At 43.1% G+C, this 22,113-nt stretch overlaps 1 protein-coding gene across 6 annotated transcripts in view; it reads right to left on the bottom strand.

Annotated features, from left to right (window-relative positions):
• The window catches only part of LOC149352956 (SUN domain-containing ossification factor), a 102,948-nt gene that overhangs the window by 24,274 nt on the left and 56,561 nt on the right, over positions 1–22,113 (bottom strand). For 4 of the 6 annotated variants that reach the window (XM_089582165.1, XM_089582162.1, XM_089582161.1 and 1 more), the window contains exons 2-7: positions 13,648–13,768; positions 9,469–9,561; positions 8,869–8,969; positions 8,409–8,537; positions 4,766–5,043; positions 825–1,057 (exon numbers count right to left, since the gene is read on the bottom strand). In XM_089582165.1, the coding sequence (XP_089438291.1) occupies positions 825–1,057; positions 4,766–5,043; positions 8,409–8,537; positions 8,869–8,969; positions 9,469–9,561; positions 13,648–13,768 (955 nt within the window). Of the gene's footprint in view, positions 1–824; positions 1,058–4,765; positions 5,044–8,408; positions 8,538–8,868; positions 8,970–9,468; positions 9,562–13,647; positions 13,769–17,747; positions 17,969–22,113 lie in introns of those variants that run through there. The other 2 variants (XM_089582164.1, XM_089582166.1) reach the window with 2 other exon arrangements.

Genomic DNA, 22,113 nt, shown 5'->3' on the forward strand with positions numbered 1-22,113 from the left:
ATTGATAGCAAATGTATAATTTAGCACACAGGAGCACTATCAAACTAAAAAAGCCCTTCTATGAATTGCTCCTCATCACAGAAACCCCCATCATGTGAACCTCACAATGCCACCACTCAAGCCACACAAAGGAAATGAGCATTGGGTGAAGACAGTCCAGATACAGGAACACCTAGCTCATCCTTTCAATACTTACTGCTGACATCTATAAAAAAAGCTTTGCTCTCCAGACACCACTACCTTAAACCACCACAAATATTTACTGAGCAGAGAAGGGAAAGAGGTGCTTCAGCGTTATCGGTTTCGGTGACTGTTGGCTTCAGTCATGCATAAATATTTATGCCATTTTTGCACACACAAACATATGAGCTTGCATCTTAAATTTAATTCAAGTATCATTTGCTTTCATTAAACCAGCACCCAGTATTCATGTGGCATGCGTAAGCTATCATACACCAAGATTTGCTCATCTGCTTACATTTAATCTGGTAGAAAAACCAGCTTGGGTAGCTTGTAAAGTAATAGAATAAGAGCTTGATGTGCATTCCGTACAAGGGGAGCTTCACAACTGCAGCAAACCAGCTACCGAGCATGATCTTGAAAGATGCAAAGGGCAGTGTGCAGCAACATTTCGACCGATGGCATAATCCTTTTAGTTTAAATGCTGGCTCTGCTGTGCATTTTGTTAAGCAGCAGCTTGTTTGTAAGCATACGTTTCAGCTTCCCTGCTCATCTTCATTAAGGCATTCAAACTGGTATGGTAGCACAGAAAACTATTGTTAAAACAAGGCTTCCCACACATGAGAGGCAAAGTGGCTTCCCACCTGAGAAACTTGGATCATTTCGCAGAGCTCTACGACGAACCAAATCTTGGCCTTGCATGGGTTGAGCATGTACTCGTCCATCTGCTCATTGAGGACACGCCCAGCTCCGTCAGCTTCTGCGTTGGTGGCCAGCACCTTGGCACCACATTCGTATGAGGCATAATTGCGCCGGCTCTTGCTCCCAGTGGGCTTTTTTTTGGGCAGACTGCTTCCTACCTCGGGTGGCTGTTCCCCTTGATATGGAAAAATAAGCATGATGAAGGTGACGGAGAGGAAAAAAAAACAGGAGGTCTGAAATCCACACTCTCACACTTTCACAGATAAACGTCAGAAACAGCCAACAGACAATATTTCATAAGTGGAGTGTATGACACTCAACTTCATTTATAATACACTCAAGGCCACATAGCTTTAAAGAGGAGGGTGGTTTAAAATATACAACCATAGGAAACAAAGTACAGCAAGAGCTGTTAAGCAAGAACCTATTGCCTGTTAGTATACGATACTAGCCAATGCATCTGAAAAGTGGGAGTCATTTTCTGCAAGGTGATCCCACCCAAGCGAAGTGCAAGAAAAAAGAATAAAAAGAGAACGAAAAAGCTGTCATTCCAAATTTTCCTGCACAATTTCTCTGACTGCAGAAAAAAATAAATCGGGGTTATTCTAAAGGCTATAACTAAGTTACCATAGCTAGGAATCTACACCAAAGAATATACCAATTTGGAATGCACGTGGTGTCTCACAAAACAAAAACTGTAAACAACATGAAGTATTAATGAAGGTTGCCAAGATACAGTCCCCAAAAGGTTTTTCGAACTCGAGAGCGACAGCTCAAATGCCTGAAAAAATCAAGCAGTTTGATAAAAACAAGTAGAACAAAAAAGATCTTTTATTTCAGCCTGGATCTTGGTGAGCATTATGCTACCCCTGTACACAAATGACAGTACGGAAATTGTTAAAGATTTGGCTCTCGATGGTTTAATTGTTGTAAGTGCAATGGCATGCATGTGTAGATGAGTAGGTGGTTTTGAAAAAAAAATCCACTGCCTCAACCCGAAGTGTCCAACAATACTGATGATAGCTGGATTACTGGGTAGCTAAGGGGCAATGGGAGAGCAGAGTAGTGGGGACAAAAGAGGACAGGATAAAGAAAAGTATAACGTCCCCCAGCATCGGATCTCTCTCATAATTAAAGGGGACGCATCCAATAAAATGGCAAATAAAACGGCCAGTTTGGTCAAAATTGTAGATTTCTCTATTTTTTTTCGTTACCTTCAGGTCTTCACTTGTCTTGCGACAAAAAATGATAGCAAAATATGTAAGTCAAAATTTAGAAAATGACATTTTTTTATGTGTGGTTGTTGAAAACAGAAAATCGTGCTTCTGGACGTGGATTTCGCAGCTTTCTGACAACAGAGCACGGAACCTTTATCAGCGCAAAGAGGAGAGGATCACAGCTTCTGATGGCAGCAATGCCACACTGCTCTGAGCAAAAGCAAAAGTAAACGAGGTGATCAAAAAACTTCAAAGTTAGCTCTGCAATCGGCTGCTTGAGCCACTTGGTAGCCAGTGAGAGCCTCCATTGGCTGAGGTGCACGCATTGGCGGCATGTGTGTGGAGTTTCAGTGCAGTGCACATGTGTCATCTGCTATGGTCTCCAGATATATTATAGACATCTCCTTCGGCAGCCTGTTTGGTGCCTTCAGCACACGCAATTGGCAAAGACAGCAAGACTGCACACCTCAATGGCTTCTTTTTGCTTAGTTGGTTCTGTGACACTTGGTCGTTCCAGCACAATAGTGACCGAGGGAGGTGTCAGTCATTATCACTCTGCTCTTTAGTGCGGCACGCTGCCCAGGAGGGGTTTGAGCATTTGACACCCTTTTTGCCATAAATGTGGCAAAATAGACTTCAAGGCTGATCTTCTCAGCCTTCACTTTTTATGCAGCTGCTATCACTCATCCCTCTGGAATTTGTAACGAATGACAGTAGAATGATTCTGTTCTCTGCTCACACGAGTCCTGAGACGTTGAAAAGTGCAAAAAACTCTTAATTCTTATGTATATCACGCAGAGCAGGGCATTGTGAACATGCTGACATCAAAAACTAGTGGACTCTCTTAACTATTGAACAACCTGAGGAAAGGGAAATCATTATCATTACTCAGCAACTGTTAACAGCTAGCTTAAAACTAAATTCTGTTCTGAAATCTGCACAAAAAGTTACATATCAGTACCAACATTGGTTACATTTCATAATAAATAAGGAAAATAGTTCCAATCGCTGCGTCTCCCCTAAAGCTTTGAGATACTTAAGGGCGAAGACCAATCTCAAAAGTGGTAACGTGCTATTTGTCATGCTTACAGAAACAGACAATATGAGAGGCACACAAGGTAATGTTGGCATCAGAGTGAAAAAGCCTGGACCATGAAGTGTTCTGTCAAGAGTATGCAGTGGTTGTTTCAATGAGCACCACCTTTTTATTCTATCATGGCCTCAGCAAAGCTGCGAGCCATCACTGAACTCGGAGGCATGTCGGTCCATGACCTCAGCACGGCCATATGCCTCTCGTGCACATTGTAACTACTTCTGATTGGGAAGATGGAACTTGGCTCAGAGTGCTCCACATACAGCTACAGGCGAGCCAATTTATAACGAACCTGACGGTCACACAGATTGCATTCGTTGCATCCGAGGTTCGTAGTATATGGACTTCCCATACTGCAGCCAAAAATGCAAAATCAGGCAAAAGGAGCATGTATTTCTTAAAGCAGCTTCCTCTGCTCGCCTACTTCTTCAAACTAGACCCTATCAAGGATCCTCCCAAACTTGCCTCCACAGTAATGTGCTCCTCGCCGAGATACTTGCTGCTAACAAGTCGTTATGGGCTGTGGTATTGAAGTTGCTCGCCATTTTGGCCTTTGTGCTGCGCCTGTAGCAAACGAGAGCTAGCTTGCAAAGCACCTCAACCTGTAGGACTTGCCAATGATAAATGCCACCCATCGGTCACTGCCATCTGTACTCTTGTACAGAAGGATGGTAACGTGAAGCTTGCTGTGCTTAATACTAGAGAAAACATCACCTTCCAACTCATACACTTTGACAGCCACATCAAGTAAACAGTTTCTTCTGCATTATTATGTCCTGCCTTTATTACTACTTTCTCAAGCCACCACGCTCTTTCCAAAAATGGAAGGAAGGGAAAGGGGGGGGGGGGGGGGGGGGGACTGTTGCATTACGGGGACTGAGAGACACTCTTTGGTCACTGCCGCCACAGGAAACGCGAGGTTTTCGACTGCAGGGTGAAGTTTGTGGCACCTCCTCGTTCACTATAACTGAGTTGTGTGGCCACGCATTTTCACTGTATCCAAGACACAGTGCCATTGCGCTAACAAATATTTTGGCGGTAGCACCGCCTTCGTTCGTAATAAGCAAGCATTTGTTATAACTGCAGCAGTTATAAGTGGGCTCGACTGTACTCTTAAAATTTGCACAGTCAAGGACGTGAGGTCACAGAAGGCAACAATATGAACATGCATTCACATGTGCACTAAACATACATAGTGCACCAACCTACAAGGTATGCGCAACCTCCCTAACCAGATGAACTAGTTTAGAACTGGTAGCCGCAGCCCTACATACTAGAAATCAAACTCCCAAAAACTGCCATCGCACAGAACAGCCTTGCCATAACTAGCCCAATGACACAAGTGTACCATCAGTATCATTAGTTTTCATAAAACACCACAGACTGGCTTTAGATCAGGCATTAAAGAACTTGGCACAAGGAACAGACCAGGGACTAAAATACGAAAGCACCACAAGCAGAGCAATGAGTCAGTTAGACTGTTAGTAGAACTAGACTCATATGCAAGTAACAATACTTTTAATGTTCTTCACCAAATTTTTGGCAAAGCTGAGGAAACACCAATTCCACTTACCCCCCTTCTCATGCTCTGCCAGCATCTTCTGCTTCCACTCCACAAAAGTAGGCATTTTTTCAGCTGACTCCTTGCGATCGTGTTCAGTGCCTTCATCACCTTCTTTCTTCGGTGCACTTTCAGGCACTTCCCTTGACTCCACTTTATCACCTGCAGGGGAGCTTGGAACAACACTGTCTTCTTTCCCTTCAACAGGTTCCTTCACACTCATGTCATCTGGCCCCTGTGGCTCCTGATCGTGCTTGGTTCCTGGGAATACTGATTCTTCAGTGGTTCTCCTGCAATAAAAGATGGAATTATAATTGCAGCATTGCTCCTCAAAATTATATCTGTGCAACTATTCACACTGCCAATGTGAGTGGCAAAGTATCTAACTTGACAAGCCAATTCGATTTTCAAGGTCCTATGGCTTGAACAACAGAATCAAACTTTCATGCCAGCATGGCCTCTGAGATTATTTACAAATGGTCATTCAGGTCATCTCAACACATACAATGCTCGTTTTGGCGCCCATTTCCAAACACATAAGCTACATCAAATGTGTTCTTCTACCTACATACTTGTGCAGCCCACACTAAGTGGGCCATGCTAGGTATCCAGTGTACAGGTGCCCATAAAAGTTTTCGGAACGCTGACATCGCAAAGATCATCAATTTCCTCGCTGACTAGAAGTGAAGCCAGGCACTGAGCGGTGCATTGTGCAGGTCGCGCTGGGAACTACAAAGCACACACATCACTTCCTTGCTGGATGCTTAAGCTACCCAGTATTTAGGCTTTGTTGCAATTTTCGTGTTCCGAAAACCTTTGTGGGCACGTGTACAAAAATATTTGCAAAAACCCACAAATATGTTTTATTCTTCTAGGCTGGTGTAGCTATATACATGTAAGAGTTTGTCTAGTAATGGAATAAAGCATATGATATATCTTTTTTCCCTAGAAAACGACAAGAAAAAAAAAGCCCTTGGCACAGACTGTCAACGTTTTCCTTAAAATTAAGTTTTTAGTAAGGTCTCTGCTTCGTGCAGTTTTGCACAACTGGCACACCAATTGCATCACTGCTGTTGGAATAGGTGCACATTTTTCGATGCAGCTGATGTATTACGTCAATAACAAAGTTTCTGGAACTAGATATTCATCTTCCTTTGCAATCTTCTGCACTTCTGCATTCTGAACTCAATCTGAATTCATATTACAGCTGAAACATCCCAATTAACACAACTACACATAAAATTCGAATTCATTTACATCACTACAGCAACTATTTGATCGATGAGAGAATAATATGGAACAGTGAACAAAATGAATCTGAAATACACGGCCTGCAGGCTTCCTCTAGTAGTCAGTTCACCCTTAACTGTTTCTGCCTCAGATGGGAAAAGCGTCCCTTCATTTTACTGATTGCCTCAAAGAGAGAAAACAGCACAGCTTCCACAAGGTACTCCCTGAACTGTAAAGCTTCTTTAAGGTGCCAAACCAAAGTGCAGCTTTGGTAATACTGGTGAGCAGCTCTGGCACCTTTCAGAAGCTAGCAGTGATAAGGGAGTAATTACTCATTGGCATCCACCCAAGCGCAGCCATACGGCTACAAAGGAAAGCTATACAGCTTTCTCAGAAACTTCGTAGTTAAAGAAAAATTAGTCTGGTCCGGGGTTCGAACCCGGGACCACCGCTACACCGGAGCAGTCGCTCTACCAACTGAGCTAACCGGGACGGCAAGCTTATGGTAGGGCGAGAGCGAATTGATCAATAACTCGAAGTGGGAACAGTGTTGGTCAAATGATTTAGGGGAATCCCCCAAGGTGGAGTAAATTTGTAATAAGGGAGTAATTACTCATTGGCATCCACCCAAGCGCAGCCATACGGCTACAAAGGAAAGCTATACAGCTTTCTCAGAAACTTCGTAGTTAAAGAAAAATTCGTCCTGGTCCGGGGTTCGAACCCGGGACCACCGCTACACCGAAGCAGTCGCTCTACCAACTGAGCTAACCGGGACGGCAAGCTTATGGTAGGGCGAGAGCGAATTGATCAATAACTCGAAGTGGGAACAGTGTTGGTCAAATGATTTAGGGGAATCCCCCGGTGGTCCCGGGTTCGAACCCCGGACCAGGACGAATTTTTCTTTAACTACGAAGTTTCTGAGAAAGCTGTATAGCTTTCCTTTGTAGCCGTATGGCTGCGCTTGGGTGGATGCCAATGAGTAATTACTCCCTTATTACAAATTTACTCCACCTTGGGGGATTCCCCTAAATCATTTGACCAACACTGTTCCCACTTCGAGTTATTGATCAATTCGCTCTCGCCCTACCATAAGCTTGCCGTCCCGGTTAGCTCAGTTGGTAGAGTGACTGCTCCGGTGTAGCGGTGGTCCCGGGTTCGAACCCCGGACCAGGACTAATTTTTCTTTAACTACGAAGTTTCTGAGAAAGCTGTATAGCTTTCCTTTGTAGCCGTATGGCTGCGCTTGGGTGGATGCCAATGAGTAATTACTCCCTTATTACAAATTTACTCCACCTTGGGGGATTCCCCTAAATCATTTGACCAGAAGCTAGCAGTGATAAGAATACAAAACTTGACACTCCAAGGACCTGCTGCAGCACTACACGAGCACTGAAGAAACAAAGCTGCCATGCTAAGAGCTGAACCATTAAAACAAATCTTCATCTAGCAACAACACACACACACATACGTACATACACGTGCGTGTGTGTGTGTGTGGAGGGGAAGGGAGGGGTTTTACATATGCTGATAACTGCTACCAGCAGCTTTAGCAGGAAGTGACTTTCAGCAACAATCTAAAAACCTTACTGTTCACTAAAAATATGGCTCTGTTTTATTACAAGGCATTTTCAACTGGTTCCAAGAATTACACTAGATGTTGCACAAACTTTGTCACTGCTTGAGACTCATTACAGTCAAGATAAGATAAAGAATACTAAAGAAAATGAGCAAGTTAGCTACTCTTAGTAGCAGAGGTAAGTTTAGCAGGTAGGAGAATAAGGTGGACATATCGGTGGCCTTCGGTATACATTTACTATGCCCAACAAAGCGTGATTACCAAGTATCTCAACTAAAAGATTACTTTCATCAGTGGAAGGGCACATACGCATACAGCACACTGCACAAAAGAGTTATCAGAGACAAAAGTTACAAAGACACGCAAACAAACAGTGCTCTATAGGCACATAGGTACAATGTCTACCAATGATTGCCTGATTTCACTACCACATGTGGGTGCATGTGAGCCCAACTTCCTTATCCATAAGTATGGTCTAGTTTCCCTAGCTGGTAACAGAACTATGCACTTTAGTTGTTGCTCGCACATCCTGGAGACTTTTGCCCCAACAGCATATATATAAAGAGATCAGGGTTCAAAGTAAAAAACAATCCCAAAGCCTTGCTTCTATAGGTTGGCACTGACCGGCAAATATATTGACCAATACGAGCAGGGCTAGTGCATCCATTTGTGACAGCGCTGCGATTTTATCCTTCCCTAATTAAGCCCCAGCAGGGCAAATCTTGGTACAAACACAAGGCCAGGACTGCTTTATCAACGACATTCACCCCGCTATTCTATTTGATAGTTCAAAACGACAATAATACACTTTTCTGGAAAGACTGCAAAAAGGTACTGTAGCAAACCCACCTTTGAGTCTCAGTGACAGACTCAAGTGTCACAGCTTCCATGTGCTCAGTATCATTGGTCTGGTCAGGAGCTTGGTTAGCATTAATAGCAACTGATGCTTGGTTACTTTCTAAAGCCTCTGTTGTTTCCCTGAAAACATAAAACATGGATCCTGTTTGTTCCTATTTGCATTCACATATTGTAAAGGTGTATCAGGAGACATAGCACCAGGTGCCAGATACACAAGAAAGTCCTCAAAATATGTTTTAGGGATTTTAATCTCATCAGCACAGGTTGCTTAGAAGCTGTCTTCATACTTAACATCAAAAAGATGTCAAAACAGCAGAACAGTTGGTTCGTGAAAAACTGCAATTTTAACTGCATCCTCACGATGAGAGAACAATTAAAGTTACTGTTTTAGTTCTACAATATACCTGTAATCAGAATGGTATTGTGTGCTAGTTACTGAAAGAAGACTAACCTTGGTTCATCATCAAGAGCAGGGGCAATGTCTGAAACAGACAGGGAACTTTCCAACTTCTCCTGCTGCTCATTTGAAGACGCAGAACCTAAACCTACACCCTGTTCATATAAAAGGAAAAAAAAGGCAAGGTGGTACATTGTATCACTTCATATAATGGCATAATCACAACAAAATAAGATCAGACATTTTTCCATCACAATTAATTTGAGAGTATTGGAACCCTAGAGTTGCTACTGTAGATGGCTGGGGAATATTTTGGTCACAAAAAGAGATGAACAACAAAAACCACAGTGACGACAATGATTCCTTTGCTTCAGGCTGGCAAAAGAAAAAGAAACCAGCAAATATTTCAGAAATATGAGAGAGTTCTGGGAGTTTCAAACTGCCACTTCTTGCCTCCAGGTCAGTGTGGGCAAGAGGCTGCATTGTGTTTTTGAAGCCATGAAGAGAGTCTTCAAATTGCAATGCATTTTTGTATGGAGACCAACTATGCTTACAGAATTTTTTCTATTGCTATGAGCAGCTGGCCAAGTGCAGATGGCCAGTGCTAAGAGTTATATCACGAAACTATAAATAAATGCTCATTATACGGCTTACCTGTGTTATAACCTCCATGGACGGTGGTACATGTAAGTCTTCAGACTGTTGTGGGCTAACAGAATGAAGGTGCTTGGAATGCTCAGGAAACTCCTGCCAAGAAACATGAAAAAAAAAATGCAAACATAAGCTTTTTCAACTAAAGTAAACCTGCTGTTAGACAGTACTTAAGAAAATGGACATAAAAAAAGAACCTAACAACACAAGTGCTGTAGCTTTATTGCTGCGCTAATTTTTTTGCCTCTTTTGCTGCATTTGTGTTCTTTCAAACTTTGTGCTTGAGTTTTTGTCATCTTCCTTTCTATCCCTTTGCACTATTCAACAATGACAACATAGCAATGTGCCCAGTTTCTTGTTAAAGTCAAGTGATGACATATTTGTAACCTCTCAAAGCAGAAATGACAAGTTCAAGGTAATCTTACATAAACATTCCACTGAGAATTCTTCAGAAATTGCTTCAAGCCACCGGATACTTTGTCACTGCGGGCACAATGAGTGGTGAAATAGTACTAACAAGGCAAAATGCAAAGATACCTGAATTCTACCAACCATGTAGCAGAAATGATCACAATGCCATACACACTCTACCAATGATTTTCTTAGGCATTCAGTATCATGGAAAAAGCGAAATCTGAGAAAAATTTGAGTCAACACCAGAAGCTATCTTTTGAATGGCGCATTAAACGTGTACCAGCGTACTTTTTCACATTTAATGCTAGCACAACAAACGAAACAAGCAAGCATTAGAAACAATGAGATACACAAAGAGTGAAAGCTGTAAGTATTGAAAGCAGGTATATCAAAAAAATGGGATGGCTGCAAGATGAACAAGGCATTGAGCCTGCCCCAAACATTGCATTAATGCTTTCCTACACCCTCAGTAATATTAATTTCATTTCCTACATCCCTGATCACTCATTACTCAAAGAACTATGATATGAAGCTTGCAGGAATGAAGATAATACAAAGTTGCTGGCCGAGAACAGGCGTACCTCTTATACTACATGAACCCAATTAATTTGTTAAGATTAATTAATTCACTTTCAAACTGCTGAAGATTTGCAAGAACTTTACAAGGTGTAGGAGGTCAAATTACACAGCAAAGGGCAAATATCCATGAATACTGTTTGTATAGAATGCATTTTCTGCACTCCAAGGAATACATATGACACTCAGAAGGAGGACAAGAGTGCGGCTACATTTGAAACCTGATAGCAATTGCGGATGTGCAGCCTGGCTAGAGTGCTTCAGGTCAACTGCGAGTAGAAGGACATTGCCCGTGTTCACAGCATGCAAAAACTCTTGCAATAAAGCTACCATCGTAAAAATTGTGCCATTCACACTTTTTGTGCTCTATAATTTTTTAACTGAATCATTTCACAAATGACCTGTGCATTGTGCAATGTCCGTGCAGGTTAAAGAACCCCAGGTGGTCAAAATTTCCGGAGCCGTTCATTACAGCGTCCCTCATAGCCTGAGTCACTTTGAGACATCAAACCCATATAAACCAAACCATTTCACAAATCTCCAATAGGTGAAAACTTGACTAATTTTAATTACCTTATAAGGTCAGTGCAAAGTAAAAATGCTTCTTCTTGCTTTAAACAACTATCAACAACGCCCATGTGAAGAATAAAAACTTCCTTCTCAGATTCAATCATGTTACATGACACCCAGTTAGCTCACCCCCTTATAAAGCTACATTTCATTTACAAATGTGCAATGTTCATTTTCAACTCTGTCATGGTATTATAAGTTATGTGCAAAACTAAATATATGGTCACTCCACACAAAGTGATCATTTCTTTTGCCCCCACTACCCGAAAATATTTAGGCATTTTGCTGGCACTGCAAAGAGCGTTAATAGATAGCTCTGACTGTTCAAATAAACTTTATTTTAATTCCTGTTTCATGAAAAGAAAATGGTTTGGTTCATGCGGGTTTAATGTCTCAAAGCAACTCGGGCTATGAGGGACGCTCGTGAGAAGAGAATATGCCACACAAGGTTAGGCTATAAATCACAAAATTGTGGATATCTTTACAAAGCGACTGATAAATGTGAAGAATGCAAACTCCACTGCTTAGCAGCCACTGAATACAATTGTATTTAACAGTTGTTCTTACAAAAATATTTTCAAAAGTGCCACAGAAGAAAAGTCCCAAATATCTATTTTTTCACATAAAACAAAAAAAAAGAACACAGCTCTTGGGGTAAAAAGTGCTCTCGGTGGGCACATTAAGAATTAGGAACAGATAGCAGTGAACAGGTTGGCAACTGACATCGCCAAGTTTAAAAATGGTATTTAAATGCAAGTTTAAATGCAATAAATTGCTGACAGACTTCAATTTCCTTAGCCCTGCCAAAAAAATAAGCACAATGCCTTTTTGTTTTCGAAAACAGTACACTGAAACCTTGCAGAATCGAAGTCATTCCTTGTGTAAAGAATTAACAGCTTAAATCTGATTTAACAAAGTTGATGGAGAGAACTAAAATTTTTGTCACACTGGGAATTTCATAAAACCGGGACATTATCATGTCTCGCGTAAATGATACGTACAGTCGCCTCTCAGTAATTCAAACGTAAAGGGGTCTCAAAATTAGTTTGAACCAGGCAGAGGTTAAATTAAAAAGAGCTTGTTATCACATGTGATGTTCACGTCACCAATGCATCGGTTCAAATAACCCAGAAAATCAAATTAGCAGAGTTCAAATTCCTGAGAGCCCTTGCCTAGCAAACATGTTACGCAGTTCTTGTAGCTTGCTAGATCATTAAGAATCTCCTGTGTCCCCTCTTGGAAACCAGGAAATCAACTCAGGATGTTGACAGCATCCACAACTTTGCTGAATGCCACATACAACCTATGGCAGAGTCTGCACCATCATTTTTTGACAAATCCTCACTGGTAACAAGCTTCACAAGGTTCTTGTCATAAAACATTTAATGCTGCATTGACGCCTGCAGAAACATAAGCACTTAAACAGTAAACACAATTCACATGGACGGGACCCCGTCAAGCAAGCACTGCCAGGGCCTGGAAGTGACCTCTTTGTGATGCTGCGTGGAGCAAGCTAAACAAGATGCAGCTTCAGCGTAGAACATTCCAAAACTGATATGCTTAAAAGCAATCCATGACTACTGATTACTTCACTCTCCTGCCCAAATTCTCAACAGCCTCCAGTGATATAGAGACTCAAGTGTGTGAGCATTTCATCAGTAACCCTGGTCGGCTCATCGACATTGCTTCTGCAAAATTTTTAGATTAGCAAAGTGGGCTGACAGTGATGCCATAAAGTTTTATGTTTGCACTTGTTGACATACACATGAGGCTACCTTTGTTGGATCTTTATATCCCTGTTTCCTGCCTATTTTCTTTAGGAAAGTTTCACAAAGCTAAGTTCAGAAGGAAATTTAGTTTGTACAACTAGATATGCAACAACATTTAAACCCAAAGAATAACTTTGAGGTAATCAAGAGTCTAGATTACACAAGCCAATCGTGACACCTCATTTCATAGCATATGACTGCATGAAAGCTTTCACTGCAAGTACCAAAAAAATGCATGAAATAACCATTAATGCAAGGTTGACAGGTTAAGCATTTAGTGGCACTTAAGGTAAGGTTTTTGAACAGCAAAAAGTAAACACCTTTTTACGTACTCAGGTAACCAAATTTGCAACTGTTTAAAAATTAGCAGATCTCACTGTCGGTGCTAAACATTTTTCTGAATTTTCAGAATCGCACAAAATATCAAGCAAGTGCAAGGTGCATCTCCCAATGAGCTAAACCATTAAATAATGTTGCAACAAATTAGCTTGTTTGCTTTCAACATTGTTTCAATAAAAAAAGCTTGGAATTGGGCATTTCCCACACTTGAACCTTGAAAAGAATTACAGATCACAACAGATAATGACCATGGGCAAATACAGAGGTGAGGTAATAACACAGTGGAAGCAAACATCACTTTCCCATGCATGTATCCTAAAAAATTCTAGGATTCCAGGATTTTAGATCAACATCAAACTGGCGATTCTAATGCGTGTATTTCTGTCTAACAAACATATTGATGCCATGCATAACTTCCCTTCCGGAATTTCCCTTTTTGTTTATTTTTTTTTCCTTTCTGCTACTGAACTGAAGCATCACCTGGTTCTGTTTCCAAGAAGGAAGCAGCCCTCACCTGAGTTGGAACCTCTGGGTCAGGGGTGGCCGCCGCAGTGTGACTGGCTTGTTGAACTCCATTGGTCCTGGCAATGTCAGCAATCTCATTCTCAACATCTTCCTTGCAGCAACAGGTGCATCTGGAATACGCCAAGGTTACAGAAAATGTGAAGTTTGCATCGCTTTGATTGATCCGATTCATCAAGCAAAAACACATTTGAATAATACTCCCTTAGTTCCATTTGAGAGCGCCTAAAACTCCCAACTCCTGAAATTTCTTACAAGGGCATAATAGAGCCATAAGTCCTGTGGCAGTCGAAAGAAGGCAAAGTGGGAGCAGTCACCTGACTGCAAAAAAAAAGGCCTTCACAGAGCTACAGGAAACACTGAAGTAGGAGCCCACATTACACATATCTGATGCCACTAGGTGATGAACTAACAACTATAATGCACCAAGAGAAGGAACTGGATACTGTTCTCAAACAGCTCAGATACACCCCACTGCACACCACTCTCACAGGCTTCTGCAATTTGGAAATGTAAAACAAACCATGTTATCGCACGAAGAAAGTAACCCATAACCAATGACCTTTCAGTCATAGATGTGATTGGAACCTACACTGCAAGTGTGGCTCATCCAAAAAATCCTTTCACCTTGCCATCAACCACGCTATTTGCTACATTGGACACTTGCTCGCAAGAACGAGATATGGGCACCTACATTTCATGCTTAAAGGACATGACTGTAACTGGCAAGTCATGAAAGTTCCTTTCCAGTCATGCAACAGTATTCACAGCCAGCATGTTTACGCAGTTTCTGAAGCGCAAACATTCATCAATTGTTCACAATGTTGCAACATCCTCAATGCAGCAGCAGCATGAATAACCAAGTAAACCAACAAACAGTATAACATGGCTCAAGCACAAAATAAATGATCAACTTCAAATACCATGGACCAAACTTATCCCTCAAGCCATAAGAGACATACCAGGACATATATTTCTCATATACGTAACCCCACAATGCCCATATCTGCTAAAAAGACGAGACTTGAAAGATGAGGACATATGAACGGAAGGTCTTGAGTTACCACCAGAACAAAATAATTCACAAAAAAAATGGTTTCTCTCTCTCAACATTCAGGCTGGTGAGGCTGTGTTCTGCAATACGCCATGGTACCCCAACAAACTGGCAGTCCTGCGCTTCGTTTCATACAAATGGCACTGTACATGCCAGCACACTGCACTATTATTTCTCACTGCCGTGAGCAATCTTTGGAGGGGAGGGGGAATCATCTAATGATTGAAGAAACTGATAATTGAGGCTGAGGTCTAAGAGTCTGGGCTTTACATCAGTGACTCTGCATGGTACGTTGATATGGCTCCTGGCAGCATTTTAGGTGAGCAAAGTGGGTTAACATGATCTGTTTGGTTTTCATCCCTGCCTAGATGTTACAACATACTTTAGGTTATTTTCGCGTCATTCCCTCTGAAAGAGCCTTGCGAAATTCCTTTTTGTGGTCATTACTTCATCACACTGAGATCATAAATTTATTAAAGTCAATCACTAACTGTGGAGGAATCAGAATGTGTTTGCATGAAATATGTAAAATGAGGTTTCACAAAACTGTTCAATATGTATATGGTACTACTTTCCAAGCTGAACATAAATTCCAAAATCACATTTCTCACTTCTGGATTTAAAAGATCCCTGAAAAGGTACCGTTTGATCTGGCAGATAGATTTTGGCACCAAGGGCACTGCTCAAACCACCATTTCTCAAAAGAATTCCTTTTAGTGTTCTGTGTTGGGGGGGAGGGCATGTGTGTCTGAAAAGTATTGTTTAACTCTGGATGCACTACAGCGACAAAAGTTGGTGAATGTGAAACTACACACACATATGCAGCTCTGTCCCATGTGTTTGAAACAGTGGCTTGCTTTTCAAAACTTCCCTTTTAAAGATCCCTCTTCCTGGTTGTCATTTAGCGTGAATGCCAAATAAGTTAGCCAAGAAATTTGAGCGTTGTGAGCACTGCACTGTTGCATTTATAGTGTGCAAGACGACCACAAATAATAAAGCAGAACTTCACTGCTAGCATTGTTGAATAACAGCCGCTCGGGTGATTGCTGCATAGAAACAGCTTATCAGATACTCGCATTAAAGCGATATAGCATGTGTTTTAGGGAAGCCCACCATTAATTTTTAAAAGTTGTTTTTTGAGGTTAAAAATTACGGCTTTTTTTGGCAAAGTAATGCCAGTGTTGGCAGGCATCAGGAAAAAAATGAAATGTTAACTAGTGAGCTGGTTAACTAAATTCTAATAGTTAACTTTGTAACTATTACAATCATGCACACCTGGTTGCAATTAGAGATTTGTAGCCGATCATTAGTAACAATCATATGTATTTTTAGAATTTCGAAAACACGATCACCCTTGGCACCGAGGCTCAATAAATTTTGGTCATTTCTCGCTGAATAGACTTCTCCCGGCCTACATCATAAGCGCACCTGTTTCTGGCCGGGTGGCCAAATCATGCGCAGTACCGAGGAGGCACTCACCGGGAGGATGCGAAGCGTCTCGAATCAGGTAACAAAGGCGGCGCGGGAGCGCTCGACACCAGAAAAACCGGTTCAGAACCGAAGGTGGACGATTTTGCCCATCGGGCCACACCTTTTTGACGCCACACCTCTCCCGACCTACGTCATCAGCGCACGTGTTTCTGGTCCGATGGGCAAAACATGCGCCGTACCGAGAAGGCTCACACCGAGAGAGAAAGGCTGCGAGGCGTTTCGAATCGGGGAACAAAGGTGGTGGGGGAGCGCTCGGCACCAGAAAAACCGGTTCAGAACCGAAGGTGGACGATTTTGCGCATCGGGGCACACCTTTTTGATGAAGAAGAGTTGAAATCTGGGTTAGTTGGTACATTATACTTAAGAAAAACCAGCCAAAAAGACAGGGACAAAGGAGAGATGAGGCACACTGTCACACTGTTTGATGTCACACCGTTTACATCAGGGAGAGGTCTATTGCGTGAGAAATGGCCAAGATTTCTTGAGCCACAGCGCCGCGGGTATTCTGTATTCGAAATTCTAAAAAACAGATACGGCTATTACTAATAAGCAGCTACAAATATGTAACTGTAACCAGACGCCTACCTCCTGTAATAGTTAAAGAGTATATAGAGCTTAATTAACCGACTTACTATTCGCCTGTTTCCTGACGTCCGCCAACGCTGGTATTACTTTGCAGAAAAAGCCATCTTTTTACCCCAAAAAGCCGATTTTTAGAAATCAGTGGCGGGCTTCCCTAAAACACCTTGTATAACTGCTGCAATAAAGCGTGTCTCTACGCCACAACCCACTTAAATGCCGCACACAGCTGAAGGCAGTAATAGATAATTTGGGGACTAGATGCTATTTGCAAAGCCCAATTTTCCATCCTTGTTAAAAGCTACTACCCCAAAGAGTGAAAATGCAAGAAATAGAGGAAGAAGCTACAGAGAATTCACGGTCAGTGTCTGAAGAGCCTCATGAGGTCAGTTCATGAATAAAAGAGGCCCTCAAGACAAAATATTCCACTGCAAGCCTAATGGGGGAACAAAACCACAAGAACGCAGTAGTTCTGTACCATGACATTAAAACGCCTGCACGGTTATAAAAAAATTCAGAAATACTTAAAAGAGCAGCAACAAAGAAAGGACAAGACTCCAAGCATAACAGCAAGAAAGCTCTAACACACTTATCTTTTCAAATCAAAGCAGAAAATACACGCATTTAAAATGTGCTTTTTATCTCTCCACCAAATAACCATAATGGGTCCTTTCGTGTACCATAAATTTTAAAAATAAGTGTTCTTTGTGCTTTGGAACTATAAGCTTCTGATTACTACCGTCTAACTTGTTTGCATTGAGACTGTCATTTTACCATTAGATACAGGCCTTATTACGGAACTCGTACATAAGCTAAACGTTGCTCACACCCGGGAGTTCAACACTGTTGCGTAATAGAAGAGGAAGCAAGAAGCGGCAAACTACTTCCAAAAATGAAAAGCCAGGAAGGAAGACAGGAAGCACAAACAATAACCCCCTACGTTGGCCCGCGGAACTCGCACGCGTCACCTCTGCGTAGTCCGGTAGGCGTCGTCGACGCGTAGCAAGAGAAGCCTGAACGCGCACAGCACCCAGCAGACGCCGACCACGTTGACGCTCTTCATCTAACGGCGCCTGCACCGCGCACAGAGCCTCCTCTTCCTCCCCTAGGCGCACGTTCTCCTCGAGGGCCGGCCGGCCAGCCACTCCGCCAGCCGGTGCGTACGCTACGAACTGCGCTAATGCGCCGACCGCCGGCCAGGCAAGTCAGCCCCGCCTCGCTCGCCTAACGGGAACCCCGTTTTCGCCCGTCTACGGGCAGCAGCAGCAGCAACTCCCCGCGCACCCTCCCCCACACTCTACGAGAGCTGCGCCCAGCGCCAGCAGCACGTCTACGCCGTACAACTGTGTGTACCCGGCGTGATGTGGTTCATAAGAGGGTGCGAGGCCGTTCTTCACCGGGTGGGCAGTGGCCAAACAATTAGGCGTCCTGCCCAAGCCAACAGGTGCGCGAGTCCGAGCGAGCGCCGGCACGCAGTCTGCCGGCTGACAGCTGCAACGTTGGACATGGATGTGTGTGCAGCGCACACCTACGGGAGCAATGCGGCTCCTTGGATAAAAAAAAAAAAAAATCGCCTTTTACTTTTTTTTTTTTTCCGAAAACAAGGTTTGCTTTAGAAAACGAAGCGATTCTTACAACAGTCCAGGTGGCCTGTCAAAAATGGGGTCACTGCGTGTCATCATTTCAATAAATGTTCAAGGAACAACCAACGTCGGAGACGACAAGGAAGAACAGCGCAAGCAACACAGGGACAAGAAAGTAGACGAGACAGCTCGCGCTGTTCTGCCTTGTGATGAACCAACTAGCCCGCGATGTTTAGTTTAGTTTATGGGGTTTAACGTCCCAAAGCGACTGAGACTATGAGAGACGCCGTAGTGAAGGGTTCCGGAAATTTCGACCACCTGGGGTTCTTTAACGTGCACTGACATCGCACAGTACACGGGCCTCTAGAATTTCTCCTCCAAAGAAATTCCAGCCACCGTGGCCGGGATCGAACCCGCGTCTTTCGGGTCAGCAGCCGAGCACCATAACCGCTGAGCCACCGCGGCGGCCCTAGCCCGCGATGTGTTATTCAAGTCGGAGACGAGTGAAAAAAATATTGACGTATTCCCGTGGTTGTTCATAAGCGGCTTCATCATGCGCCAAACGAGGCCGCGGGGTTAAAGTGTCCGTCTGCTGCGTAAATGGAACTGAAACTTCTCAAAATTAAACCATGTTAAAAAAAAAACTTTTCCTTTGGAAACCTAATGAGACTTACACATCCCAAGCAACCACAGATATCCGTCGGACGTACGAGCTAGATCCGAACGTCCTTTGCCGAGATCGGACGTCCATCGGACGTACGAACACAATCCGATTTCGGATATCCGTATTCGTGCATCCGCTGGACGTACGGACAGTGTCCACTTTTGTATATCCGCATGAGAGACGAGGTGGACGTCCGAAGGATGTAAGGTCGAGTATTTTCCCAGGCCATGAGTATGGACGTTTTTTATTTCACAGAAAATTCGAGTCTTTCGTGTATGTATACTGTTTTATTTGCATCAGTTGGAGGGTTTGACGCGAAGACGTTTGTAAATTGGTACGATTCCACTCCTACCTGCAGTGCAAGAGCCGCCAACGAGCTAAATTTATCTAAGAGGAGAAGCAGGTGTTGCAGAATTTTGCAAGAACTCAATGACTAGTTTTATATTTATAAAACTTCTCCAAATTAGAGGAGTTGCGCGACATGTCCACTGTTTTGCTAGCTAAACTTGCCATTGAAACCATTCGTAAGCATCAAAACCAATGATCAAAACTCCCGTGCATTCTGCTATCACCATCATCATAGATGTCAGTTCGCGGCCAGACCAATCCAATCCATCAGTACGGCTCCGTAGCGCTGTTGTTGATATGTCGCGTAGTGTTGTCGCGCAGATCTTTATAGCTCTGTTATTATAAAATGTGGCTTTGTTCGGTCTGTGGACGAAAGTTGTATGTAACTTAAGCAATTCGAAAGATACGGGAAGCGCCTGAAGCTCTTCTGGAACACCGGAATCCCGTACTGCGTCGACCTTGGTGTAAAGAAGGCTTAGTGCACATGTGATTGCCTACGAAAGTATGTATCCAGTACACTTCTTGGAACTTTGCTTCTAGGACAATGCAGCATGCTCATATAACATTCGTTCACAGGACAGTGGGAGCAGTAAGCGCGAGGAGATGGCTTCCCCAAGTGTGTGCTGTTCTCACACTTTCGGGAGCCTACATCACACAGCTGCGGCAGCCCTCAACTCGCGCGACTAATTCCCACTCCTCTTCAAAGTTGTGGGACGGAGTGTTTTCGCATCTTGTTAATTTTTAAGGCATCGCTATGTTCACTGTGCCTATATAAAGAGTGACAACGCGCGAAAGGCAGACCATAGGAAGCACGTGAGGTCGCAGTGGTTCGCAACGGAAGCTTTGCGGCTTTCTGTGCACAGTCGCGTACAGTGCTGCGCAGGTTAGTGCCCTAAGGTCCATGAAAATAAATAAAGAACAGATACATTGTCAAATGTGGTGTGGAAAAGTGAGAGCTGTTATTGCCTTATACTTATTGAGGTGTTTGTTAAAGTGCATTGTCTGTTATACTTGCAGCATTAAACACTTCTATTAATTGGTTCCAATGTTTTTACTTTGGCTGCTGCATTGTGCCATCTGTTTCACATGACTGATGTTTGCCGCGTTCTTTTTTATTTCAGAAATCCTGTGGGTGGGAAGATTACGGATGTGTGTCCCAAGCTTGCCACATTTGAAGAGTCGCATTTAAGAAATTTTCCCAATGTAACCCATTGCTCTGCTGATGTATCATCAACCACAATAAAATATGCGTGCTATGCATCAAATTGTTTTTGGTTTTATTGCATTGCGCGGAGTGAAAAAAGCACGCATGCACCATATATGCGAATATTCGAGAAAGATCCGCCAATGGACGTACTCAACTGGACGTCCGTCGGCGGGCGAACAGTATACCTTTGGCCACCTTTCGGACGGCCTACGGACGTCTACCGGCTCTTTGCGGATGTTCAGCGGACGTACAGAACATCCGAAATAGACCTCTGTCGGCCGTCCGAAGGATATCGGTGGTTGCTTGGGATGATAAATCCATAATTACATATTCTCCTCGGGTCAAGCTGGGATGGAAAGGAATGTGTTCCTCGTATCATATATCCAGCAGTTCTGGACAAAGGCATTTTTCCAACATTGTAAGATTTCGCTATAAGAATCAATACATCCGCAGATCTTCCCACAGCAGGCTTGCGTTTTTTTTTGTTTTTTTTTTGCTATTAACGATTTTGCTATCCTCAAAAACTTTCCCCATTGGTTTTCTAAGCAGTCTTGACAGCTCGATGCGAGCCGGGGGAAAAAAAAGATTTTGCCGCGCACAGGAAGAATGGACCATTACATTCAATATTTCCATAACAGTACATTACAATGTTCCAATATTCAAAATTTTTGTCCAAGAATTCTGGACATGAAGCTGCTTGGAATGGTTTTTTTTTTGTATCTTCTCAAGCTTTGAATATGCAAAAAAAATCGTGTGTACTGTGTGTCACCAATGCGAAGGCGAAATAAAATCACTTCAATCAAACGTCCTAGACAAGACTTCAATTTGCCCAGAATCGGCTTTTTCCCACGAAAAGTTTGTTGTTGAATTCATTATCTCGGTGAGTCCGCCATTTCACGTACTACTTCATGCAGCCGTCATAGGGCATGTTTACTTGCTCGACTTTACCTTTATGAGCTCGCGCACCACACTTGTTACTTCTTTCATTGTCGCTTGTGCAGACATGACTCGGGACCCAGTATAATCTTGGAACAGGCTGCTTTGCCAGAAACTTCCATTTTAAACTGACAGAAAAAGTAAGACCTGAACTGATGTTGGCTAGGTGCTGTGTTTATACGGGTCATGCTGCTTGCAGCGAATAGATCTCTCATGAATAGACCGAGCGCCTAGAGAGAGTTAATCTTTGTCCAAAACTCAAGGAAGCTTTCTTAATGGGGATAACACAGCCTGGAAACCGCGGCGAACCTGAAGCCAATCCTGAAGCCGAACTTTTCTGAAACACCCCGAAACTTTCCGTCTAAAAGGTATCTAGCCGAAAGGAACTTTATGCTATGCTATTGTCCGGAGGGAGAATCAGACAAGCACCGACGGAAGCATAGCAGCTTCGTCTCCCGATGCCCGACCACACGGCCATCGCCGCGGACTCACGCTCGGAGCCAGTAGCGCTGCCACCGCGGTCGTGCAGTGGAACCGTATCACCTATTCTGCAAACGCCAGCTTTATGTAGTCGCACACAAAGGTGAGAAGCCGAG

This window comes from Amblyomma mixtum, chromosome 3 (assembly GCF_055824585.1).
Source record: "Amblyomma mixtum isolate Tamu chromosome 3, ASM5582458v1, whole genome shotgun sequence".
In the NCBI taxonomy this organism is placed as follows: Eukaryota; Metazoa; Arthropoda; class Arachnida; order Ixodida; family Ixodidae; genus Amblyomma; species Amblyomma mixtum.